Source organism: Rhipicephalus microplus, chromosome 2 (genome assembly GCF_043290135.1).
Source record: "Rhipicephalus microplus isolate Deutch F79 chromosome 2, USDA_Rmic, whole genome shotgun sequence".
Taxonomy (NCBI): domain Eukaryota; kingdom Metazoa; phylum Arthropoda; class Arachnida; order Ixodida; family Ixodidae; genus Rhipicephalus; species Rhipicephalus microplus.
The window spans coordinates 140,488,945-140,515,698 of record NC_134701.1 but is presented as its reverse complement, the minus strand read 5'-3'; the positions used below and the strand labels follow the sequence as shown (position 1 = coordinate 140,515,698).

Below are 26,754 nucleotides of genomic sequence, written 5' to 3'. Positions count from 1 at the left end.
ACAAGTATTGCCACCTCGACGCTGTTTTAATTCAAAACAACAAACTTTGCATAGTAATTAAAATCTTGCTCTCTCGTTTGTAGACATTCATCTTTTTTTGAAACCCTCACTTATTCGCCACCTGGTTATCTTTCTTTTATGGCCCCATAAAATCTGAAATTATCAAGTTTTAATCTGTTTGGTCTTTTTTTTCTTTCTCATTGAGAGTTTATTTTGCAATTCTTTATTCATGAACTCGAATTATTGCTGCAGTATAAATGCACCCTGCAACACTTTTCCAAGTAAACAGCTAATGGCTGCATTGAAGGTGTGCTACATTGCCTCATATAACAACCACCGCAAAAATTTTCAGAATTGCTCAAGCTTGAGCCAAATTAAGGGAGGATAGCAAGGGGGGAAGAATCTTTGTCATGTGCGCAACATGACCTTGAGCACCCGTGCGGCTTGTTTTCAGTGTGATCGCAAGCACGCAATGAGCACATGGTGGCCTCTTGCGATGGCAGCAACAGCTAGGCATCTCACGATGCTCAAATCGGCTAATAGCTGTGACTTTGGGAATATTGCACCATTTGCAGAAATAAGAGGGAGCGATTTCTAGCTGACTTTAAGAGTATATGTACAGTAGACTTGCGATAATTCAAACTCTCATATTTCATACTTTCAGTTAATTCAAACAAAATTACATTTTTTGGTTCGCCCTTTATTCTTTCAATGTACTTAAAAGCTTCTTGATTCAAACCTCATCATTCGATTATTTCATACTTTTTGCAGTTCCATACCAGAAAAAAGTCTGCTGCTTTCCCGCTACTATTTAAAAATTTGCATGCTTATATAATCATGACAGTCTAAAAATGAAAAGTAAGCGCTTCAGGCCTTCAAGAAAAAAGGCTTTACTAGTAAACAAATGTTTGAAACGAAGCACACGCATGGTAAACCGTGATGCTTTTCAACTGGTATAGAGAGCTTTGTTTTGAAGGCACATATAGCAAAGCAGTTAATTCACAATTTCTTTAAGTAGTCTGATCAGAAAGCACATGCACCTGTGCTTTCTGTTCATTACATGCAGTTAGGGTTTAAAAACACTTTAAAAACTTTTAATGTGATAAAATTAATGTCTAATCATAATGTGTGGTGTCACCTCACCTGGAGTTGTATATCTGCAAACTTCTGATAATTCAAACTTCTTGATAAATCAAACAAAATTCATAGGTCCCTTCGAGATTGAATTAATGAGAGTCGACTATATTCTGGTCCATGCAATGTGCTTATATGTTTTAGCTTGCGTGTTCTTAGGTCTGGACTACGGATCAGCAGCCTTTTCTGACCATGTTGAAAAAGTATTGCAGGGCCCGCTTAGGATCTTCTTTATAGACCTCTCTTTTTTCTCCCTTAGAGATGCAATATGTGGGTAGTTTAACATAAGTGCCCTTGCACGTCCTTTACTGCAGAAACTTACATTTTTAAATGTATCTCTCACCAGTGGACTAATCGACAATCAGATGTTGCCTTTAATCCTTCAAGCGTTGGAAGACATAGGACAGTGGTACCCAGGGCCAGGAGGAGGGTAGGTACATCCGATTATTCGGCGATTCACAACTAGTAGTCTTTCAGCTGCCAAGCGATTCATTCATTCGTATATGTGTGGTTGAAAGAATGGCACACTGGAGCTGCAGAGAAAAAGAATCTGCGGGCAACTGTGTGTGGAGGGAGGAATATTTGGGATAGAGATGGCGCAGCACAACATGATTCAAACAAAGAAAGAGCACAATCATAATAAAGTGCATAGGCCTGCCCTGGGATCGTCACTTCAGAACAGGCAAAGCTGATAAAGCTCAGCTGAACGAACGTTCTTGGCAATGACGTTCTTGGGGTGTAGCAATGCTTCAAGGGAAAAACGAAACGAAGGTAATGCCTTTCTGAGGAGTCGCGCTTGCAGAGGCTGGTTCTTGTGTGTTGTAATTAATGCTCTCTCCCGGTTAGTTTCATCTTCCGCAGCATGGTTATTTGTGCGAATGTCGACTGTCTGTTTGTGGCTGCATTTCGTGCCCTGCTGACTTTTTTTCTTTTACCTAATGTTTGTGCAGCCCCAGCAGCTGTCTCCAGGGCAGCGCTACTCACCCCAGCAGCCGCAGCAGCCAGGAGGCGGCTTCCCTAGTCCTTACACAAGTCCGGGCTCCCCTCACCTGGGCTCTCCCAGCGGAGGCAACGGGCCGCCTCAGTGGTCCCCACGGCCCCAGGCCGCCTCTCTCCAGCAGCAGAACCCCATGCTCAATGCCCAGCTCTCACAGGTGCAGTGTCCTCCGTCCATTGCTATCTTTGCTCTTGGTAGAGGACTAGTACAGTAGACCCATGTCAAATTGGATGCCAAGGGACCAGCAAAAGTGCACTCCCTAGGTTATAGCGGATGTTTCGCTTTGTGGAAGTTCGATGTTTTTGTCCACCAGCCTTATACTTTTGCATTGGAAATTCAAAGGGATGTTCGATATAGCTTGTAATTCGTTATACCCGAGTGACTGTATGCAGTGATGGAAGTGCTGCTCCAATTGCTTCAAATTGCTCCAAAAGAGGAATGCTGCTCTATGCGGCTCCAAAGTGCAATATTTGCTGGTAACTGCTCCAAACCTTCTCCGAAAGGATGTTGACTAACTAAAAAGAATGAAGTTGAATCATGGGACCACCCGTGAGCCTAAGCGAAACCAAAAGCAAGTTGTACACTTAGTATAGCATCATCCTAGTACGGTAAGCTACTCAGTGCCGTAAATCCAGATAAATCTCAAGGAGTGACACATATCACGCCATAATGTCCAATTCATATTTTTAATATGGGTTGTATTTTTATTTATACAAAAATTAAATCATGCTTTCAATAAAATTTAAAATTTAGCATGGGGTCCCGAGCTCGAGCAATTGTATTGTTCTATTCAGTCTTTTTATTTTTCACCTTTTTTCGATTTCTACAGTTCACACAGTTGAAGAGCATTTAAGACAGGTACGCAACTGTTAACTCAATTATATCATGTGCTAAAGCTAAATCTCTGGTGGGACACTTGCAAGGGAGACCTCCTCAACCTGAACACAACAAAAGTCCGAACTCTCTTGACCCCCCCCCCCCCCCCTCATGATTTATAGCAACTATACCGCTTGTGTGCTAGCTGTATACTAACATCCGGCATGTTTAATAATAAATAATAATTAGATGCTTAAGTGATGTTTTATACTTCAGGAGTCGTTATAAACATGCGTCTTCTCTGAAAACACCAGTAGCAACCATAAGCCGTAGCATTTTTTTCTGCTCCGAAGACACTCGAGGCTGCTCCAAAGCACCATTTTTTCTGCTCCAAAAAGCAAGATGTCACTTCCACACCTGTGTATGTTCTTTCAAGTAATGAAGAACCCAGAATATATAATTTTGAGGAAACTATGCAATATGTACTAACATCAGTCTTGCCCATCAAACTGGAACTGGTCACTTCAAGAAGCCCATGGCACGTACGAACAATGCTTCTAAGATGGTACTACAGTGGACTCCCAATAACCGAAACTCGCCTAAACAAAAATGCCTCATTAACGGAAGTAAATGGGCTCATGTGGCTGAATTTCTATGTGTTGCGTAGTAAAATTCTTCGGTTAATCGAAACAGTGCTTACTGGTCACCTACGTTTAAACAGCACAAACTCTAAACACAGCATAGACTTGCTCAGGCCAAGGGTAGTCTCACAACCATGGTAACACCTCGAGACAAGCCAATCCAGTAGCCATCCTCACTTGTGGTACCTGTGGGAATCGAGTCGACGAGTCAGTTGTGTGTTAGGCCTATTTGTGCGGCTAAGTGAGGTAGATCACGGTGTTATTTCAGCCGGATGGAAAGGAAGCGGCCGCACCATGCACTCTTGCTTGAAAAAAAGCTGCAAATTCTTCAGGAGCTCGATCAAAATGGCCTGCCCAAGACGAAGGTGGCGAAAAAATACATCCCGAAATCGACGCTGTTGCGGTCCTGCAAAGACAGAGAAAAGATTGAAGGCGCTTTAAAGAACGGGACCTTTACGTCTATGGGGATGTGAATGCGGACGATGCCTTATGAAAACTCGAAACAGGTCTTTTTCTGTAGTTCAAACATGCACCGAGTTCCAATTTGCCCATAAGCAAACTAATTCTCGAGCAGAAAGCCCGAGAGATCGCCATGCGAATAGATGTTGAGAACTTCTTCCTAAGCGACGAAGTGAGCTCAGCCGCTTCAAAACACCCCATGGCCTAGTCTTCAAAGCTATCTTTGGTGAGAGTGCTGCAGTCAACAGGGACGTTCACACCGACTGGCAACAGGCACGGCTTAAGGAAATTTTGATGAGCTTTGAGCCACGAGACGTCTTCAACGTTGACGAGATGGGTCTTTTTTTGTAAGGCGCTTCCATAAAGCTCTCACCTTCAAAGGCCAAGCCTGTAGTGGAGGAAAACACAGTAAAGATCGCATCACTGTGGTGGTGGGTGCGATCATGGCAGGAGATGAGAAATTGAAGCTGTTGGTAATAGAAAAATCAAGGCACCCACGTTGTTTCAAAGGCGTTTGTCACCTTCCCGTTGCGTACCATGCGAACGGAAGAGCGTGGATGACCATGGCTATTTTCAAAAACTGGCTATGGGAGGAAGACGCAAGATTTACGAGGCAAGGCGAGAAGGTTGTCTTCATCATGAATAAGTGCCCACCCCACGGTCAGGTTGAAAGACTCCAAGCCATCACTCTGGAGTTCTTGCCAGCCAATGCAACGGCAGTGATGCAGCCGATGGATCAAGGGGTTATTCAGAACATTAAAGTTTATTATCGCAGACAATTGCTCCATCGAATGCTGCTTTGTGCAGGCAGCAGGAAATGCGACAGCATAGATTTATTGGCAGCCATTCACATTTTGGCTCGTGCCTGGGAGCAAGTGAGAGCAACAACAATACACAGATGCTTTCATTATGCTGGCTTTCAAGTGCAAGAAGCAGTACCTGATGAGGAAGGAAGCCCTGCTGATGCCCACATTTATGCAGTATTCAGTAAGGTCGTGCCGTCTGCCCCTTTCACGCTGCAGGACTACGAATCAATTGATGAAAATGTTCGTACCTGTCGTGAGAGACTGCCGAGGAAGTGATTGCCGAAGTGCAAGATGAGGATCAACAGTCCAGTCCAGCGATGACTGTGATGACAATATTGCCAGTGTAGTGGTGCCACCATACCGATCAGCTAAAGTGGCTGTTGATTGTTTGCGGCACTATTTTGAACATGCAGCTTGTCCAGAATATCTGGCTAGTTTCTCAAGCATGGGAGCGTGCCTTGGGAAAAAACAATTCTAGCTTGCCAAACAAACCACCCTTCACCCCTTTTTCTCTCCTACTCATTCTCATGAGTAAAGTGAGGTTTTTGCAATTTAAATAAAGTTTTTCATTCACTAAATGAGTTTACTTTGCCTAAATGAAGCTTCTGATAAATGGAACAGTTTTATGGATTACCTTCGAGTTCTGTTTAAGAGGAGTCGACTGTACCTCAAAATTTATTATAATGAACCTGGACAGTCAAAATATTGGTTATAATGAAGTAAATGAAGACTTGTCTTGCAACAGATATAGTGTTGGAAATATACCTATATAACGAATTTTCAGATATAACAAATTTACTTATGTAAGATGCAAGTTATTTACTATGTGTTTCGATTGTAGATGGCTTCTATATTTTTTTAAATGACCGTCAATCGATATATGGGAGAAGGTGGAAATAAATTCTTGTTCTCAAATTGAAGAAAAAAATAAAATTGAATGGACGTGTTCAAATTGGAGAAATAAAATAAAATTGAACACACTTGTTCTTTCCAATCAAATGACTCGAAAAATTGCCACTCTGTGGGATCTGATTTTCGTGAGACACCTCGGACAGCGGTGTCACATAAAGACACCCGTTAATAAGGCAGGATTCATAATTGCGCACGTGTCCCGTGCAGGGTACCTTTGGCACGCAGCAGCAGCAACAGCAACAACAACAGCAACAACAGCAGCAGCAGGCGCGCTTCGTGAGCCAGGCACGGCAGCCCCAGCCCCAGCAGCAAATGGCTGGAGGGGGCCTGCGGCAAGTGGTCAGTCCGGGAGCAAGCCTGGCTCGGAACCAGTCGCCATTCGGGGAGCAGTTTCCTTTTGCCCCAGCCACCAGGGGGGGTCCCTCTCCTGGTCCTCCTCCTCCCCAGCAGGGTCGACTGCAGAGGGCCATGTCTGTACCAGGTGAGCAAGCAGGAAGGCTGATGACTAAGCATCATTTGTACTGGTAATCGTGAGATCACAGAGCAGAAACAGTCTATAGTCGGTTACAACCTAAGAATAAATTTTTGCTTCTGCCCCCAATACTGCGAACACCTGTCATTCATCTGTGTAACAAAGCAGTGATTGGCAATTTCCGTTCTAACCATAAGCACATTTCGCTATTAATGCAAATACTACGCATATTATAACTTGAAAGTTCTTCATTTCTAGTTGAAACGTTGCATTATGCGGAGCAGTGAGGTCGGAATTTTTTTATGGAATTAGCCAAGAAGTAAAAATTTTTCAGCCAAAAACTAGCAAAATGAACAGAAGTGGGGGGTCAACTGATATTCTCAAATTCAATGAGACATTTATGCCAATTCTGCCTGGGTGGGACAGTGACCGCTGTGGCTTGCATTTTTCTTCGGCTGTAACCGACTGCTTCGATGATCATCGATGATCGGCTGAAATTCGATGATCGGCTGTAACCCATCATCGAATCTATCATTAAGGGCAAGAGCTGATTTGGCTTTTCGTACCGCGGGTTTGCGTTGACACAGAACTAAGTGACGTTTAGTGCGCGTGTCACAGTAACTCTGCCAGTACGCTCTGTTTGGCCTTCTTTTCACTTTTGGCATTTGCTGCTAATGAAGACAGCTTTCTGTTAGCCATCTAAATTCGAAAATTGAGGACAGTTATAGTAAATTTTTTTTTGTATCACCCAGTAATTTGGCAGATAATGAGATCTATGGCCAGCACACCTATTGAGGCTGGCACGATGATTGTGCAATTTTAGGCGTTTTTTTCAATGCCTTTGCCTTCTCAAGAACACAAGAGAGAAGTGCAGACCAGATTAATGGTACAGATAAGAGAAAGAAGCAGACTGGAAGAAAGAGAAGACTCTGTTAAATAATGTCGTGCTAATTAAGGTTGTGCTAATTAAGGCTGTCCTAACTTGCACCATTGCTGGTAATTTAAGTTAGTTGCGACGTTGGCTACTAGTCCAGCCACACAGTATTAGTGCAAGCTGCTCACGTTATTTTTCACGTCGAATCACTGGGCCCTTATCCTACTGGAAAAGTTTCAAAACACTGTGGTCGGATCTCCACACGACTTTCAATCTCACAAGCTTTTGTTCTAGCAGTACCAGTTGTACCGTTCCGATGGAGGTGGAAATGTTGTAGGCCCGTTTTGGGTGCTTGTTAAAGAACCCTAGCTCGTCAACATTACCGGAGCCCTCCACTACAGCGTCTCTCATAATCATATGGTGGTTTTGGGAAGTTAAACCCCACATATCAATCAGCCAGTTGTACCGGATTGCCTTGCAGTGCTTCATTCTCCTGCTAAAACTGCAGATGGCAGAACACGAAAATAAGAAAGGCAGGGGACGCGGTTGGAGGTCGAAAATCGGCCCAAACATCACATTTTCTCTCTCATCATTTTCGCTTTCCCTATGCCCTTCCGCACCTGTCAGCAAAGTTTGGCTTCGAAACTCCGCCTATTTCTCAAGTTATAACCCATAAACAGAGCAACTTCGCGCAAGCGGACCTTTAAATTGAAGTCCAACAAGACCAAAATGGCGCTTGATGGAGCGCCACTTTGGTCTTGTTGGAAAGGTGGCGTTTCTAGCTCTTTTTTTTCTTTCTTGGTAGACAACTATGTGCCCCTCGCAAAAGCAAAAAGAAAAAGCGAAATCAAAATCGCGCGCAGCGCACGTGACCAAAATGGCGCTTCCCGATTGGCCAGGAAAACTCGCTGGCAGTGTCCACCGCCATTTTGAAAGGGTATCGCTTTTGCGAACGTGTCCTTATGCCCGGCGGTGCGAAAAAGTTTCGATCGCAGCATCATTTTCGCCATTCACAGAAGAAAGGCAGAACTGCTGCTACTGTGTCACGGGAGCGAGCGCCGGCGTTGTTTGATAATGCCGTTTTGATAACGTCGTCTTAACTGGTTTTTCATGCAAGATGTTATCAATGGAGAAGTGTGTTAGGCGGCTTCCCCGGATAGCGGGCGCTTTGTGAATTACGACCGCACTGATGTTATCGGCAACGGTTACAGCGCGCGCTATGTCGACTCCGGTCGTGTGCGGGCAGACGCTGGTGTGATCGAATCCAGTGAAGTTCGCGACGCGCGCCCCCTGTGAGACAACCACGGGCTTGAGGGTCTTTTGTCGGTGTCGGCAACAGCGCAAAAAATTGGGTGCTTTTCGGAGTCGGGTGGTGCGGCACCGTGGCAGCATGCCAGCAAGGCAAGACTCAAAATTCACACGAAAGCCTCAATTTGGAGTTTGGTATCAAAGGAGCAGCACGATTCTCTTTTTGCTGTGCAAGCTGCTGCTGCAGAAGCTCTACTTCAACACGGGCAATGTCAATGCATTTGCTATTATTCTAGAGCAGATGGATGTCATGATATTCAGCAGCACATCCCTGAGGGCTAGGGAGAAGGACTGTCGTCAGAGTGCAACCAGAAATAAATATAGGGAAGCGTCCCTAAGACTGAGAAAGCTGGTCAAGAAGAAGCATAAGGATGGGATGCATCCAGGTTATGCCCCTAGTGCATCTTCATAAGATTTTATTAGTATTTTTTCAATAGAGGTGTTTTGAATCGTTTTTCCTCGTTTTCTCAAAACATCATTTTTGGCACATTTTCCAAGTTGGAAGTTCAATAACTTCTGTTTCGTTCGATCTATCTGCATAATTCTTTTTTCGCTAGAAAGATAAATGCATGCAGTATGCAATATGCCTATTTTTAAGGCAAATATAGATAAAAAACTTTTCAATTGGGTCACATGCGTGATAGGTGAAGGTGGCTTTTTTTTTTCTCTGAACATTGGTGTCCTTTAACTCTTGTTGAAATTGGCCGAGCAAATTGATTTATAGCATATTGCACTCCTTAAGGGGGTACGTAGCAATGGGAATAGTAAATTTGGTCCAAATATTGTTTTTCAATTAATTTTTTTCTGTAATCCTGAGACCATGTTTTACATCGTAGTGTGATTTTAGACCAAATACAGTCAAACCTCAATATATCGAACACGTATATAGCGAATTATTGCCTATATCGAACGGTTTCTATATCACGCGGGAAAAGCGCATCCATTATTGATTTTTTATTTCGAACAAAGATTGACATATAATGGATATATCGAACTCAGCCACTCCAAAACGCCCGCGCTCCATTGAGAGGCGGCGAGCTTCCCCGCAACTCTAGAAAGTAGCGGTAGAGCGGCGGGCGTTTACGAATGCTGCACACATCGATGGCGCCGAGAGCGCCACTTTAACGTAGTGGCGTACGCGCGCTGCAGCCTTGTTCTTAAATGAGGAAAGAGAAGAGAAAAGCGCGGAGCTGTTATCGTCTTTCAATACGAAGGCACCGGCACGGCTTCGCGCGGGGGGAGGGGGAGTGGGAGGTAAAGATTGAGGAGGAAAGTATAGGAGGGAAAGGACGCAGACGACTGTCTCGGACGCGGCCCGCGCTGCCGCCGGGAAAGAGAAAGCAGTCAGGCGAGCCGGCATGGGCGCGCCATTACACCTGGACTTACACCGCAGCCTTGCAGCTTGCAGTCTTTGCAGTCTCTATGGTGTCAACGGCACACTGCGCACTTGTTGCAAGCTCCTCCCCCGTAGCATCTGCAGGCATCGGTCGTTGTGCTCGCAGTGTTCGTGCGTTCGGAGTTAGGCCTGTCGCGCGCTGTGGTGCGCGACAGGCCTAACTCTGAACGGCGGAGCTCACGGATGTGAAGATTGTCGCCGAAGCTACTGCTGAGCAGCCAAATGAAGACTCTGCCGAGGTGGATCCCGCAAGCGCTGATGGTGCCCCGCTCCCGACATCAGCTGAGGTCGTAGCTGCCTCGGCCCTTGTGCGCCGCAGTGGCGGCGCGATTGAAGGCACCGGCCTATCACTTATGGATCGCCTGGACTATATTGAGGACGCAGTCGTCGAACACGCACGCCATGGCCAACTAAAAGCAGGCTACTCTTTTTCAATATTTGAAACCAACACAATAAATACTATGTTTGAATCTTCAAGTGAGTATTTACTGCACCACGCTTGAACGGTTCGTTGGTTGTTTTCAGCAAGCTGTTGACGCATTTTTTTCGTGATTTTTTTATATCGAATTCTGGATATATCTAACTATTTTGCGATCGTCGCGCCGTTCGATATATCGAGGTTCGACTGTAAGTAGTACAAGTTTAGAAACGAGCATTTTACATGTGGGCTGTCATCAAAAGCTGTGTAAAAATTGGGCAGAGAAAAATGCAAATTTGGAGCTTTCCCTTGGCACAGTGCCATCATATTAGCATCATCATAAAGAGGACAGAGTGGAGCTCAAAATAGAATCAATACTGCATTGCTCCGATGAAAAATGAAGCCAGCTTCTTTCTGACTTCCATTATATCAGCTTCTAGCTCCAATTTCTTTGAGCTTCATTTTCTCAGCTTTCATTTTTTGAGCACTTGTCGGTCTTCCCTTTGCCATTTCACAGCAAGTTAAGCTGCAGCCATTCTGTTTTCTGCACTTTGTGGCGTACACGTATCCCGAAGGAGTACGGCCACCAGCGTGGGTCTGGTCTTAGCAAGCCGCAGGGCATGCGTTAACCGTTGCCGTGGCGAGAACACGATACTGCTCAAAGTGGCAACACTTTATTGTGGCAACACCAAACGCAGTACAGCCCGTTGCAAAGGCGCGGCGGGAAAACAAATAGGCTTATCCACGCCACGGGCATAAAAGTACTACATAGGGTGCCACGAGCACGTCTCCACGGTAAAGGTGATCCACGGAGACACCGGGACCAAGGCCCGGTTGCTCGAGCGAGGGCAAAGGCGCTCGCGTTGGCTTCGGAGGGAGACGGGTTGGCGTAGCTAGGCCACGCACTAGGACACCGTACCGCCCTTCCGCCGTGCATACGCAGTGGGGCAACAAAATGAGCGTTCGCCTCGGGCGCGAGGTGCCGTCAGCGAAGTCTGACGAGCCCCGAGCGACGGGAGTCAACAGACGGAAAAGGTTGCGTAGCTCATCATTTGCAGTCCCGGAGAGTATCTCTCTGCCCGCTCCCGACCTCTCGGGAAACTCTCGGGAGAAAACCTCTCGAGAGACTCCGCGCGCGGCGCCTTAGTCAACATCCGCTACCGGGTGAGGGGGTTAAACGTCACTCCGCTCTCCCAGCGCAGCAGACAGCAAAGGAGGGCAGACATGTCGGGACATGAGAACGGCAGAAAAGGCAGCAAAGCCCTCGCAAAGGCTGCGGGCTAGCCTCAATTCCCACAACTTGGATTGTGAGAAATTGGTGAGTGCCATAAAGCTATTCATATTTGTGTGCACATCATACAGACTTTTGTAATTGGCTTTTTGTAAAAGTTGTTGGTAAGACAATATATCCAGGACATTTAAAAAAATTTTTGTGTTTATTTAAATATTAAAAATAAACCAATAGTATTACAGCACAAAATGGACTTTTGTGAATATCCTTATGCAAACATTTTGGCGAACTTGTGTCTAATTAGCTAATTAATTTTGGGATGACATTGAGAGCCTATCAAATGTTGTAACTCAAAAGTTGTATTAGATGCCTCAAAACCGATTTCAGTTATGATATCAGCACAAGTGACATCTGATGCCGAATTTCAATCCTTTGGCTTCATAAATAACAAAGATAATTTTCATTGCCACGTCCCCCCCTGAACATCCTACATCGTTTTTACACCGTCGCCAATGTTTTGATACTTCCTCCTTAGATGCTAATTAGGCTGCAAACCAAGGACCCAGGTTTTAAAGTGATTATGGAGTATCTTAGAAACTACTTGACCTATCAAAAATGTAATTACATTTTTAGAACCTGCACATTCTACTGTGATTGAGTGTAATTGAGTTTTTGATGCTGATTCCAAAAATTTAATTACTTTTCCTCTAAACCAATTAGTTTTTAAAATATTCTAAAATTAATTACCTATTGTTTGCCGGTATGATGACAAGAAATTTCTATTGCGGAGCTACTATTGGCACATGCCCGTATACTAATGAACATAAGCCACACAACGGTAGGAGTGCTTTTTTGATTTGATAATTTTAGCAAGGTTTGTCGCACCTTGCATTTCAGTGTTGCAGACACACCTACCTAATGCTCCTATTTCTGGCAAAAATAAAATTTCTGGAGATCTCGATCGAAAGTTCCCCCCTATCATTGTGTAAACTAAAGATACAGCTACATGTCACAACGAAAATGACAGACCTAGCTGCTCTGGAGGCAGAGATATTTTTTAGACAAGCTTGCAACTGCAGCAAAATCTGAATCCTGAGAAATCATTCAAAAACACAAGAAGCCCATTTTAGGCAGACAGTAGCATGGAAAAGCTGTTCATTTACAATGATTTACAAATTCAGCTTTCTCAGTAGGCACCAGGCGTGTAGTCTGTTTTTCGTCACCTAAATGACATTTTTTCAATGACCACTGCATGTTTTCGTAGAGGCACACTTGCGAGCTGATGCGGTCGCCGTGGGCTCATCTGCCGACTAGGCCGCTTATCAATTCCGTGACACCTATGTGCGACGAATGTGCACGCGTCATCCGCAATCTGTTGTATGATAAAGCGATGTTTTTCGGCTTGTCCAGATTGAGTTGTTGATGTCGCGGACCAAACTCGCGCACTCGCTCATCAATTTCAAGGCTTCAAGAGCAGCGAGGTGTTAGTTTCTTTTTCACGTGAAATTGCCACATTTTTCTAGTGGAAGCCGCGGGACAATATGTTCGTTGCGGACGCGTCGTTACAAGCACTCTACCTGTTGCCAGTAGTCTCCATTGTGCGGGCGGCAAGTACGTTCACTGTAAACGGATTGATTGATTTTCTGTTGTTTGCTGACGTGCGGCGAACTCCGCTCCAACAACCCGTCACGCAGTTCACAAGCAAACAAGGTCGTATGGTCAGACTGGGAGAACCCATAGCATCGGCGCGTTTAGCGATAAGACTGCGCTTCCGTTCGATCGTTGCGAAAATTGCTATCTCTCGTAGCTTCACTTCTGCTTTTTTACTTGCCGTCCTCTAGCTGTTGAGGCTCCAAAACACGACCGCTTTCAGCGACGCCGTCAACAACCGACGGGCTCGTACGTCAGTTAAGCCTACACTGGTGACTTGGCGACCGCCACTGATTGCCGCGAGCTTGTTATTCTCGCTGTCCTGAGCCATAGCGGGGCTCTTTCTGAAGTTCACAGCGAACGAACGATTGTCACACCCGCTTCACAAATCAGTGTTTCGCGCAACTTCTTTATGCGGCAGGCAGTCGACAGCACCATGACAAAATGGTGCATGTTCGTGCGCATCATGATAAAGAAGCAGAAGCCGGAAACGCCACTTGGCCAATCGGGTGCCTAGGTTTTGTCACGTCCCTCAAGCAGGCGATAGAATCGCGCGCTGGTGCTTCTCAGTGACACGTTTTTGCTGAAAAAACAATGAGCAAGGCGGGCCATTGGTGGTGGGAAATTGAAGATGAAGAACGACCTTTCCAAACGAGACCAACATTATCAGGATAGCTCGTGTGTTACGGCAACGGTTCGGCGTGGAAAAAGCGCGACTTCAGAGTCTGTTTGTGCTCAGATTCATCTCACGGGGGTGTTATAAATTGATTTTGTGCCAAAAATAATAAGTAGAGAAGCTAGAAACTTCTCAGATCAGTGCAAAAATAATTGCAGATTTCAAAAATGTCAACTTCAACAAGTCGATTTTTTCGTGATTTTCGGCCTTTTAAGACCCCTGTCCCCCCCTTAACGAATGCAACTTAGATCTTCTTAGTGCAAGTTCACCTTCTATCTCATTTCTGTGGCCTCAAGAAGATCATGAAACTATAAATGTTTATCACATCTGCATTTATCCTAAGCATATTGTGAGCGCAGTCACCGACTCTTCTTTATCAATTGGCCGTGTCATCATCATTTGTATAATTTCCTCATCTGTAGATATCATCATCAGTGTGTGCCAGCTCGAGCTTGCCTCGAGTAAAGCTCTTCTTCATAAGTGGTGGACGGTGCTTCTCGATCCCCAAGTCCTCTCACACGTTACCACTGGAGCTCCGCTCGGGTCGTCGTCTACTACCACCTGCCATGGCAGTGCAAGACAATCCTGGTCCATCCAACACTACCAGCCCAGTGCACCCTCCGCCGTCGACCCTGGCCATCCACAGCCACCAGCGTGATCCGCCAGTATTCTCGGGTCTGAAAGTTGCGTACGGTCCCTTTCTACCTAACTGATGTTGCCAAAACCTGGTTTTGGAACCACCTCCAAGATCTTCCCGACTGGGACACGTTCGCACGGCGGCTCCTACCGATTTTCGGTTCCCCCAGTATTCGCGCTGAAGCGGCAATGAAGAAGCTTGCTGAACGCATTCAGCTGGCGGGTGAATCATACACCTCGTACATTGAGGATGTTCTTGCCTTGTGCAAGCGTGTAAATTCAGCTATGCCTCAAAGCGACCAAATACGCCATATTATAGAAGGCATAAATACCGTCGCATTCAACCCCCTTGCATCGCCAAATCCTACCACGACTCAAGATGTCATCACCATTTGCCAGAGACTAGAAGAACTTCAGTCTCTTCGTCTTTGCCATGATGCCTCGGACATTCCTCTTCCTGCGGCCCTCGTCATCCGGGCCCTGGTCCGCGACATCGTTCGTAAGGAGCTTCATGGGCGCTGCTCTTCCTGCGCCCCACCGTCTACTTTAGCCTTAGCTCCAACCAGCTTGCGGGACATCATTAGGCAAGAGATTGCATCTGCGTCACATTCATCTTGTTCCGCCAAACCCAGACCTCGTCAGGTACCAACGTATGCAGAAGTCGCGGCGCTCTCAGCACCCACCACTATCCCAGCGGCTACACCAGGTGGCCATGTACCTCTGCCGTCAGTGTCACCACTGATGCGCCCACAGCCGTATTACGCCATGCCGCGTCCTCAACGCCCAATCTGTTATTATTGCGGCTATAGGGGTCATATATCTCGCTTTTGCCGAAGGCGTCAACAGGATGAGCAACGTGGCTACGCTCCAGCGGAACGCGGACGCTTCAGTCCACTCACGAACTACGAGCGCACGCCTTACCGGTCTTTTTTTCAGCGTTCGCCTTCTCCACCTTACAGTAGGGGTCTGCCTGTGAACTCCCGCCGCTGGGAACTCCTGCGTCTCGCCGCCGCTCACCATCTCCCAATCGCCGTTCCGTGTCGCCTCTGTGACCCGCCTCCAATGTTCTGAATGCCCACTCGGGAAACTCCCCAATGCAGATTTAGGAAGGGAAACTGCATCCACCGGACAGCCAGCAATTCCTCCACAGACCATCGAACTTGTTAACAGTGTTAGTAGAAGGTATACGCGTCGAAGCTCTAGTGGATACTGGCGCTGCTATTTCCATTATTCGCTCTGACCTTTGCTCCCGTCTCCGCAAAGTAACAACAGCCTACTCGGGCCCGTCTATCTGTGCTGCGACGAACGGCATTTGTCGCCCACTCGCCCAGTGTACAGTTCGTGTTTTCATAGACGGTATTCGTCATCATATTGTTAGTTCTCCGTGAGTGCACCCACGAACTCATTTGCTGCGAACTGAGCCCGGTTCGAAAATTTTCTGCCTGTTTGAGAACAAAGCCAATCCGAAGTTGCAATACCTCTGCGTACACAGGCACACAGCGCCTTGTAGTGCCTGTTTTGCCTCCTATGTGTGCATTTTGCATTCTAGCGCAGCTGGGTGCTAGAATGCAAAAAATAAAATAAAGGTACTGCAATGAACCGTGGAGAAACAAGAAATGACTGGCTCAACATTACGGCATTTGTTAAACGCACAATACCTGCGGCGATGGCACAGAGTCAGCGCCAGCAGTGTCGTGAAATGGAGCGCATTTCTTGGCATTGTCCAGTAGTGAGAGGGCACAATACTCTACACTGGTTTTGTAGAAAGTAATAAGAGCTCGGAACGTGTGCAGTGAAATTACGGAGGGAAGAGTAATCAGCTGAATTACAGAGAACATTAATGGCTAATTAGGTATCATTTTGCAAATATTTATTACAAAAAATGTAAGAACTAAGAAAAATAACTAGGTGGAAAAAAAAATTATGGAGAAAATGTCAGTCAAAAAAATTACAATCTAAAAAAAATCTCTAAAAAAAAAGAGAACTTATTAAAAAATTTTTAGAGTGCCATACCCTGTAGCTTTCTTTTGAGTAAAGATCAACACCATTCGCAACTTCCTGGCATGTTTTGTTGCAGCGCTAGGCTTTCCACGAGCAGACCATGTAATTGTATTGTGTAGCATTATGTAACTTGAGAACTACTGAAGCTATCATGATGAAACTACATATTTCCCTATTCTAGACACTTATGAGTATGCATGCCAAATTTCATTGCTGTAGGTCAACAAATAAAAAAGTATTTTTTCAATGCCACCTCCCCCCTTAATGAAGTAAGGATGCGGTGACGACGGCAGGCTTCATCGCTTGCGCTTCCTTTCATTTGTTGCAGCGGGTGCTCGGGTGAACTCTCCACGGACACCGCAGCAGCAGCCGCAGTCTCAACCTGGCTTTGGGAATGACCAGCTGCTCTCGCCACCAGGGCCTCAGATGTCTCCAGGGGGTGCGTACGGTGCCGCACCTGCCTCCTCAGCGCCGGTCTTTGGTCTGGACGCTTCGCCCCAATTCAACTTTGAACAGCACTCCCTTCATGGATTCGCGTCTGACAGGTGCGTTGGTTGAATTCACTCAAGCAGATTATGGCTGGTCATATACCACCTGAAACTTCCAAATAGTCCCTATATGCATGCGTGAATGTCTTAAAAGTAGTTTTTCCTGCAGGAGGATGTGAGGTAAACAACAGAATAGAAGTGATGCTATGACTCAAAATGAAACGGTTAGATTGTGAATGTAAATGTGAATTTGTGAAACCTTCCTCACGTGAAGCGTGTTGGTATCCTAATATTGTGTGCTGGCGGGTAAATAACTGTTGTCTAGGCATTTTTTTTCTTGTCAGCTACTGGATGTTCTAACTCGCCCTCCAAGTCCAGTGTAGCTCCTATTTCTTGCCTGCACGTAAGCCCTGTTGACCTATGCTTCTTTATATTGCTCCGATTTCGTGCTACACGTGGTTGCTCTATTTGTAGAGTGCGCACAAATACACCGCCCCTGTTGTAGCCCTAAATAGGGCTGCAGTAATTAAAAATAAGCCAAGTTTGCTGCCCAATGCAGGAGTCGAGTCGGGGGCAGCATGCCGTCTGAGTACGTACGCCAAGAGCTCAGGGCCATAGTTGGAGCCCGAACGCAGGGACAGGTGAGTGCCATGTTGTTTGTTTGAATGACATTAGTAAAACTTATTTTGTTGTTGCTGTTTTGTTTTTTTTTCGACCACATGAAATCAGTCAAAAATGAAGTCAGAGACACCGTTTGTGTTCTGCCCTCTTCACTCTTAAAAGCAATTGGACTATTTGGGGGCATCTGTCTGTCAAACAGTGCTTATTGTTGTTTTGCTTGAGTGTGTTATATTTGCTGAAAACTCTGAGCTCGTGACCTTCCTACTCAAGATTCTATTGCCAAGCTTGGACGTAAGCTCTTGCAATTGTACGCATGCCTGTATACCTGGAAGTGCATCATCTGAAATGCGGAAAGAAAGAATGCCAGATTGAGCTCTTATTTAAGGGTCAGAAAGACTCCCTGTGTGCAACCACGTTTGGAGCGTGGCATTTCCCGTTGTGTTAGTGTGTCGATGATTTGCACCGCGTGCTACTTTGAGTGTTCCTCCGCGTCATTAATGCCCTCGGTACGGTGCTTGACGTTCTCGTTTTGGGTGTGGTGGTGACTGCAGCAACAACAGCAACAGCAGCAGCAGCTTCAGCAGCAGCAGCAGCAGGTCCTTCAGCAACAGGGGGGTGGTGTCCGCGGTTCTGGTGGGGGGGGTTCCCTCTTACAAGCTGACCTCGAAGCCCTGGGCCTTCAGCTGGAACTCGGGGGTGGGCCTTCGGAACCTGGCTCCCCCCTTTTCCCCTTGCTGGCACCATCCGACACTCCGCCGGCACAGCCTACACCCAGGGTATGGGGCCAGTTTAATAGAGATTGCTAATGCGGATACCTGAATATCCAGAGATTTCGACTTCAGGCTGCGATTGAAAATATTAATTGTTGTTGCTCCAGTCATCATGCCAAAGTACCAAGCTTTATTACTTCAGCCCAATTATTTGTTTATTAACTATTTGTTTCTTCGTGCAGTTCATTTATGCAATTTCTTTCTGACATGTCAATAAAATCCCATTGAAATCAGGTAGTTCAGTTCTCATTAACATTAGGTGGTATCTTGATTGCCAAGGCCACTTGTTATTTGTAGATCGCAATATGAAATTAATGTGACACCTAGATAATATTTTTATTAGTTGCATGCTTTGCACTACATAAAGCAGTAAATATATCTTAGGCATGCAGTGAGATCCACCTGTAATTTTCACAAACCAATTGCACCCATGCCAGTATTCACATTAAATGCTTACTGGCAGTTCCTGGCTATTTGTCATAAGAAAAAACATACCAATAGGGCCCGTAACAGTGGCCATACATTCAATCAAACTGAAAGAGCGATGCTTTGAGTCTGCCATTGCAGCGTGTACAACTATTTGGACTGCAAGTGTTCTGATTGTCAGGTTTCATAGAATACTGCAGATTGAATGGCAAGATCACTTGAAGTGTCATCATTTAATGTTGCAGGTAATGCTTGTTGTGGCATTATCAGTAGCACCAATTACTACATTTTCTCTTGTATAACCCACACCAATATGAAAAGAAGGGCTTGAAAAGTGGAGCTCTGCAGGCTTATGAGAGTCCTTTTTTTCGTGGCATTCAGGGTGCAGGTTATATGCAAGGGTGGGTTACATGAGACAAAATGTGGTCACTTTTGTCAACTGGCTTTCTATGGTAACCACAATTCAATGAGAGCTGAAGTGCAAAAAACATCCATGCATTTATCTGCATTTACTTTGAAGAACCCAAGCTGGTGAAAGCCGATTTGCCAGGCACTTCTAATGATTTTTCATTATCGTGTCGCAGTCTTGGCGAGCAAACGGTCAAGTTGCAGTTTTGCTGTCGTTTTCCAGGTTGATGACAAGCCCAGCAGCGACCAGCGCAAGAGTTTGCTGCAGCAGCTTCTCTCCGAGCCCACCTAGGGCCAGCTGGCCGGAGAAGACTCGCTGCATCGCTGGCTGCTTTGGCAGGGCCTAGCCAGCGGATGAAGGCGTCTCTCCCTCTCGCATGTGTGTTTGTGTGTGTGTGTGTGCCGGGTGTATGAGTGTGGTGTACTGCGAGCGCTGACAAGCTCCATCTCGACCTGCTGTGACAGTGACTTGTGCCGCATTAGTGTGGTGGTTGTTTAAGGAGAGGAAGAGCGACGGCAGGACAGGACAGCCACTTTTGTTTTGTTGTGGTTGCCGCTGCGGACTTGCTCTCTGCCTCATCCCTGCCTCGCCGCGGCGACGCCTGCCGGCGTGACAATGGTGCGTGCCGCGACGGAACAGTGCCGCACGTGTGCCCCCTCTTTGGTGGGAGAAGACCGGTGTCGTTTCTTGTTCTTGTTGTTCCTCATCGATTTCTGCCACCGTTGTGTGCTTGTGCGTGACGGAGAAGATTAAACAAAACTGACCGTGTAATGCGAACTTGGGCTTCTCGCCTGGCGAGAAGCGAACTGCCGTAGCACGGGAGGGACTCTCTGAGCCCACCGCTCGTCATCATATTTTTTTTTTTTTTGTACATATGTGTAAAGCAACGCCGTGCGTGCGCCCATCCTCAGCAGTGTGATGACGACACAAGACTGCTTTTCTTCATTATTATTATTATTTTTTTTTGCTGCTGCTGCGAGTGTAGTTTGGGGAACAGTGTTCTTCCCGGTTTTTTTCTCCTCTCGCATGCGGTTACTGTTATGATGGCGACAATGTGGTTTACTTTGTTTTCTCCCTCCTCTTCCTTCTAAGAAGCTGCACTCGGCCGCAATGTTTTTTCTACTCCTACATTGGCACTCGTTCAACTAATAGTACTACTACCACTACTAGGCATTGTTCTTTTATTTGTTCACCTGTGCCTGCAGAACTACTTCAGTTTCTTCTACTTCCTGTTGGTGCTCTTAGCTATATGTGTACAGTTACTTTCTTTGCCCCCCCTCCCCCTTTTTAGAAAAGAAAAGCGTCCTTGTTTTTGTTATTGTTGATGCACGCGTCGTGTGTGCTGTTTAGGCACAGGCTTCTTCTCCATGCCTGTGATTTTTCTTGTACATGCTCTCTTGCTCTCAGCAGGTCGTCGAGGCCGACTCGTCGGCTGCCCTTCCTTGGGCCCCGTTACACAGCAGAAGCATTCGTGGTGTGGAGGCCACCCACTGCTTTTCGATCTTCCCTGCTGACCTTCGTTCTTTGAGCAAGAAAAGGAGCGCAGCTGCCTATTGTCTTTTTCTTTAGCGGGCTTTGTCATTTTCATAGCACTTTTCCCCACTGCGTAGCAACCTCCATTGTTTGTTTGCTGGTTTAAGAAAAATGAACATTTTTTTAAAGTGGAGCAGAGAAGGGTGCTTGGTTAAGTAGATGCATGTCCTCGGCTGGCAGTGTGTTGACGTTGAGTTGTAGAGATGTTGATGAAGGAGTCTGTGATGGAAAAGAAAAACGCACCTTGGAGGAGGCCTTGTGAAGCACAGTGTTTTTGTCCAACGGAGGGGGTGTTGCGAGCTCGCCTTGCTATATTTTATTCCACGTCGCTTGCAAGTTAAGAAGAGGGCTTAGATTTGTCGCATGGTCGTCGTCCCGTTGTTCTTGCCGGCTCTCCTCTTCTTCTCGTTGTTTCCCGTTGTAAAGCCTTGTTTCAGTTAAATCTGCTTGTCTCTTGTTGTCACTCTTCTAATCCCTTCTGGCCAACGTACATGGCGTTATAAACCACCCCGCAGATCGAGCACAATTAGCACCACCCCTTACCCCCCCCCCCTTTTTTTTTTGAGGAAGTGGGGCCGTCTACCTCACAGGCCGCACGTTCGGGTGCGGCGTTGTCTCGCGGAGATTTTGTTTCTTCTTCCCCAGTCCTCTGTATCCCCGTTTGTTCTCAACCATGGAGCTTTAGCCTCGCTCTCCACCCATTTTTTTTCTCCTTTCCTCTTCTTTAATGCCTCGTGTACAAATTGCCACAAAAAGAAGGGAGACACACATCTCGCGTGACCTCCACTTTTGGCAGCAGAGATTGATAGCCATTTTTTTATGACTGCGACGGGCAGTTCAGGGTGTGTGGACGGGTTTTGGGGGTACTAGACTTTTGCAGTTAGTCGCCTGAGGGTTTGTTTCTTGGTGTTTTCCCTTGCCGTATGCACCGGCTACGTAGCTGCTGAAAGAAGAAAAAAAAATGAAGAGTGAATGTCAATGAAAGCAGTTTGAATGTGTCGTGGGGGTTCCCATTGTGTGAGTGAATTTACTGCGTGGTTTATTGGCTTGAGGGAAAACGGCGCTACTGTGTGCATCGATGAGTGCAGATTTGAACACTAAGCCAAGATGTTTGCAGTTTTGATTCCCCTCATGCACCGCTGAAAGAATCGCCGTTGTGTTTTGGTATTTGCGACGCAAGCTTTGGTTCGCTTAGTTTTTTTGGGAAACCCCGGCATCGCGCATGGCATATGACGACGGGCGCAGATAGTGGGCCGTGGTGCAGCGCTCGAATTGGAGGTACCTACGGGCATTCTCACTTAGGGGTGTGCACTGCCGAGAAATTCACTTTGCAGTACGCAGCAGAGGGTGCCGGTAAAGCTTCTTTCCATCATCGTTGTCTTCTCCTCCGCTGTCGCTAACTGCATAAATGATGCTCACTCGCGTGATTTTGTAGCATGGTTCGTGGCCACGTACTAGAAGTCGACGTTCTGGTCCGGCACCCTGCACACCTTTTATTTGGGAACGGGCGCTTGAAATATATTTTTCTTCAGGCTACTTGGCATAATGCTGTGATGGTCTTCTCAGGCGGCGAAAGTCTCGACTTAAAAAAAAAAAATTACCAGCAGATAAAGAGGGTTCAAAAAGAGAGAGGAAAAAAAAAAGGAAGTGGCGTTGGATAATTTTGTCGCGTGCCTTTTCCGCTTAACCAGAAGCACTATGGCATGTGAGGAGGAGCCAGGCAAGCCCACCTCTATGGTGTCGCAAAAGAAATCGAGAAAACAAAAACGAGGGTGGAAAATAACTGCCACTCTTGACGTGCTGTTGTCAGTAGTTGTTTTTTTTTCTTTTTCCACTTGTGCTCTGTCTCTCTCTCCCAATACTTTTTCTAGTAAATATACTATACATAAAAAATATATATATATTAGATACATAGTCATTTATATATGTGTTATGGAGGGGCAGAGAAGAGGCACTTTTTTGGGTGGGAAAGGTTTAAGTGAGCGAGCGCACTGGCTAAAAAAGAGAGAGGGAAGAAATAAAAAAGAAACTTGCCACGCTTATGTAATAGTCATGCTGTGACAAGAGTACAAGTGGTGTCTTTCCTCCATGTTGTTTAGCCCTGACAAAGGTGCTTGTTCTTGATAATTTTTTGTTTTCTGGCGGCTTTTATTTTAAACCGCTTCTGGACGAACCGTCGTCTAGATAGGTGCAGATGGTTACTTGGGTGCGTGTGTGTTCAGAGCTCCGTTCCTTCGGGACGTGGTCGTGTCTTCGTTGCGGCATTCTTTCGGAGCACGCTGACGAGAGAGGATGAAGAAAAGAAAATTAAGGGAAAAGGAAAACGAGAAAACTGTCCACATGCCTGCCTAAACTCTTCTACAAAAAGCAGCTCAAAACATAGATGTCTGCTGCTGCCGGAGCTATTTCCTTTTATCTCTACATCTAGGGCCTTAAAATCGACTGTTACTATTCTGCTACTGCGTTACAGATGCTATATAAATATATATATATATATATACATGCAAAACAGAGGACAAAACAGATTAAATATATATATCTATATACATATATGTGTGGCCATTTTGTGTTGCCCACTAGGGACCGAGGGGGAAAAAAGATGCTATTTCTCTGCTGGGTTCTTTGAAGACAAAACAGATTTACGAGTTAAAAAAAAAATTATAACTTAGCGCGGAGAGTGTTTTATTGATATTTTTGTAATTTGTGATGGGGCCTGCATGATGAGTCTTTCTCTCCCCCTTGAAAGGTCCCTCGTCTTTGAAAAAAAAAAAAAAGAAAAAGAATTTTAGGCCTTGCATCGCAAGCACTATTTCCCCCTTTCCTTCATGCTGCAGCTAAGGTGCGCCTTGACTTCTGTTTTAGCGGCCTAATTTTTATTTTATTCGTAGGAGGTCTCTGTTGCAACTGACCCGCTGTTTTTGGCATGTAACTGGCACATGGACAGGCTTGGTTAGGCTTGGCCCATGTGGTTGGCCGGCCAGCCACTGGTGAGCTTAAAGGGGTTCCATAAATGAAGCTTGGAAAAGAGTGAGATAGCTCTTGCAGTTTTCCATGCTGTGTTTTAGGTGTGTTGTCTCGTTGACCCATACTGTCCCTCTGAAAAGTGCCACCATTCGCTGCAACAGCTGTGCTGACCGCTCGTTTAAAGAAAGGGTGCGCTAGCCCGACTACTTAGCATCTCAAGTCAGTGGTGTGTTTGTTGAATGAATTTGCTTGTTTTCAGAAGCTTAGTTTTTAGGGTGTTGGCACTGTGCGTTGTAACGGCTGCATGGCGTAGCACGCACGGGTTAGCAATGACGGACTATATGCTGGTGGTTGTGGTGGATTTCGATGAAAACAATCTCAGGACCTTGTTTGACCTTTGGCAAAATGAGAAAAGAAAAAGGATCACTCCCCCTCCCCCACACACCACACTCTTCTTTTGTACAGAGTTTGTCTAAATATTGTCTGTCTGCGTAGGTCTCCGCTGTTACCACTGATCTCGATTGTCATCATCTTTGTTTGCCGAGCGTTCCTTGGCTTGAAGCTGCTGTGATGTCGTTGATGACCGCGAGCGAAGTGTTTGAGATTGAGTGCAGTCGTTGGGGCCGTACGTTTATGCCAAGCTTGAAGCAGCCATTGCCGCCACATTTTGCTCTACTGCTACTGCAGTGAATTGCACAAATCGGTTAATGCCTATGAGGTTTCATTCCTCTGCTTAGCATTGTGCATTAACTCAGTTCAATTGATGGCTCAGCCATTGCTAAAAGATTACTTGAGTGCTGGAAGCATAGTCAAGATTAATGTCGGGCTAATTAAGTTCAAATTCACGACTCTCAGCATGTTCGAAGCAAGCTATGGCTGCAGCATGGCATAGACGATGCTGTCCTTGTGCGTGGACTGGTGTAGTATTGGCAGAAGACAGCGGCAGCCATTTGTCTCCCCTGGTAGGGTTCTTGATCTCGTGTGATATCCTGGGCCTCAACGTGCGTGCACCGGCGAACGTTCACAACTAGTACGTGTGCGGCGGAATCAGCCGTCGCACTTCTCCGTCATAGTTTTGCATATATAACTATAGTGGTGTGGTCTTGTACACGTTTTATCGTGAAACATACGTCGTCGCTGCGTTCTATTTATTTGACGCTTGTGTAAATGTCGCAGACGGGGATGTATGTGCGAACATCAATATATTTCATTCACGGAGGACGGACATTCTGTTGTACAACATGTGCAAGATCACTACGCAACATTCCCGTCTATCGAATAATGCTAAAGATAACTGTTCGCCTGGAACATAGGTCAAGTTTAATGTCATGCTGCTCTTCCCGCAATACCGTGTGCAAATGGTGGGATCTACTTAAGGTGGGCACTCTTCACCACTGTAGGCACCGTGCCCGGGGCCCCCATTATGCTGTAGCGGTTTTGCGTAGTTGTTCTGTTGGTCCACGTTCTGTTCCGGACATGCCGTATTAAGAGGGTTCAGCTCAATCACCGTTGCCTGCTGTTCGGGAGAATTGCACCAGTTAGTCAGTGCGCGGAATCATGCAGGTCATGTTTCCAGGGGCGATTGTTTTGGGCCCGGGCATTTGTTCGTCTGTGGTCGTGAGGTGTGTCTGGAACTATTGGGAAGAGTACGTTGCCGCTGTCTGCTGCCTGTCCCACAGAGAAAGACTGGATGAACGAATCTACTTCAATTTCTTTTGTTTCGCCAGGATGCTGATGTATAGCTAGATGGTGGTCAATGCCTGCTTTTATTACTGCCATCGTCTGTCTGCTAGGCTGTCGTGCTGACTAATTTTTTTTTTAAATTCCTGCGGCATGCAGATGTGTTTTAGCTCTGTACGAGAAGGTTGTTTTGCATTTTTTTCCCTCCGTGCGTGCGTGTATTTTTTCTGCCCCTCGTGTACAGTTACGATGATGGCGATGTTGGCCGCCCCCTCCTCTTCCCATCCCCACCTGCCAAGGCTGTGTTTATGTCCCGCCCTTGTGTGCATGTGAGCGTTGAAATGTTTTTGCCAGCACGATGTGAGGGGCGTCTATTAGTCTCTTAACCTTAAAAGAAAAATAATGTTGTATTATACTTGTCTTTATCGTTGAAGAGGCAAAAAAAAAGCAGAAGCATTGTGTAGTATACGGAAAGAAAAAAAAAGATAGTGTTCTTGATTTGTGGCAATGCACTGTGAGTTTTTTTGTTGTATACAAAATAATATACTATTAAACAACATGTAACAAATTACATGTCGAAGAAACAGTGGTTCTCTCTAGTCTCTTTCTCAGTTGAATGAACACTCCCATTCCTGGCTTTTTTCTTTTTTTTCTGCAAGGACTGCATGTGTGGTGAGCGATTAGATAAAAGAATTACAATCATACAATCTGCTGCTGTCTGTTCGGTAAGTTTTTCACACCTAAGCATGGGAGACGTTGGACTGGATAAACAATAAGAGCCTGTAATTGTAATGAATGATCTTTGTCACTATATGGAGTGATGATTAACTTGCATGACCAGAACTTATGCACGTGCAATTTGTGGCATACTTATTGTCTGGTACAACTTTTAGAAGTTCAACATTTCCTCCTCCTCGAAGATCAACACCCAATTGACTGGTGATGCCTGTTCTCGGCGAACGGTGCCAGAAGCATCAGTGAGACTATTTCTTTAGTCGTGCTTCAACAATTTGGATGGGGCGTCTGACTTATCGCGTGGCGTGCGACTATAAGTAATTTTATTGTGCCAGTTTTGTTGGAGGTTTGTATGTCCAATCATGCAAAATTGTGGCAGGACTTTGGAGGATGTGCATCGGTGGTAAATTGAGTTTGGCAGTTGGGGTGGTGTTGAGCACCTGCAACGTGGAGAAGATTTCAGTTTTAGAACAGGAGATAAAGGAAAGCAGGTTTGCAGCTTTACACTTGGATTCAAAAATTTCATGTTTTTTTGTTGTTGCAGGATCTCACGGAATTTATTGGGTTGATAATAGAACGGAATAAAGGTATTCTGCACAAATTGAAGTTCAATGGTGATTGAAATATTTTGGACAGGTTTTTAGAAGAAAATCGTCTTTTAAGGGCCCATGTTTTCAAATAGTGGAAACCAACCGACTACT

At 45.7% G+C, this 26,754-nt stretch overlaps 1 protein-coding gene across 15 annotated transcripts in view; it reads left to right on the top strand.

Moving 5' to 3' along the window:
• Positions 1-25,904, top strand: part of LOC119170694 (uncharacterized) — a 615,982-nt gene extending 590,078 nt beyond the window's left edge. For 12 of the 15 annotated variants that reach the window (XM_075886866.1, XM_075886861.1, XM_075886863.1 and 9 more), the window contains 7 exons: positions 1,481-1,564; positions 2,085-2,288; positions 5,973-6,246; positions 16,756-16,972; positions 17,475-17,556; positions 18,088-18,312; positions 19,364-25,904. In XM_075886866.1, coding sequence (XP_075742981.1) covers positions 1,481-1,564; positions 2,085-2,288; positions 5,973-6,246; positions 16,756-16,972; positions 17,475-17,556; positions 18,088-18,312; positions 19,364-19,432 — 1,155 coding nt within the window. In that variant the 3' untranslated portion in view covers positions 19,433-25,904. The remainder of the gene's footprint in view (positions 1-1,480; positions 1,565-2,084; positions 2,289-5,972; positions 6,247-16,755; positions 16,973-17,474; positions 17,557-18,087; positions 18,313-19,363) is intronic. The other 3 variants (XM_075886868.1, XM_075886864.1, XM_075886872.1) reach the window with 2 other exon arrangements.
• Positions 25,905-26,754: the final 850 nt, after the last annotated feature.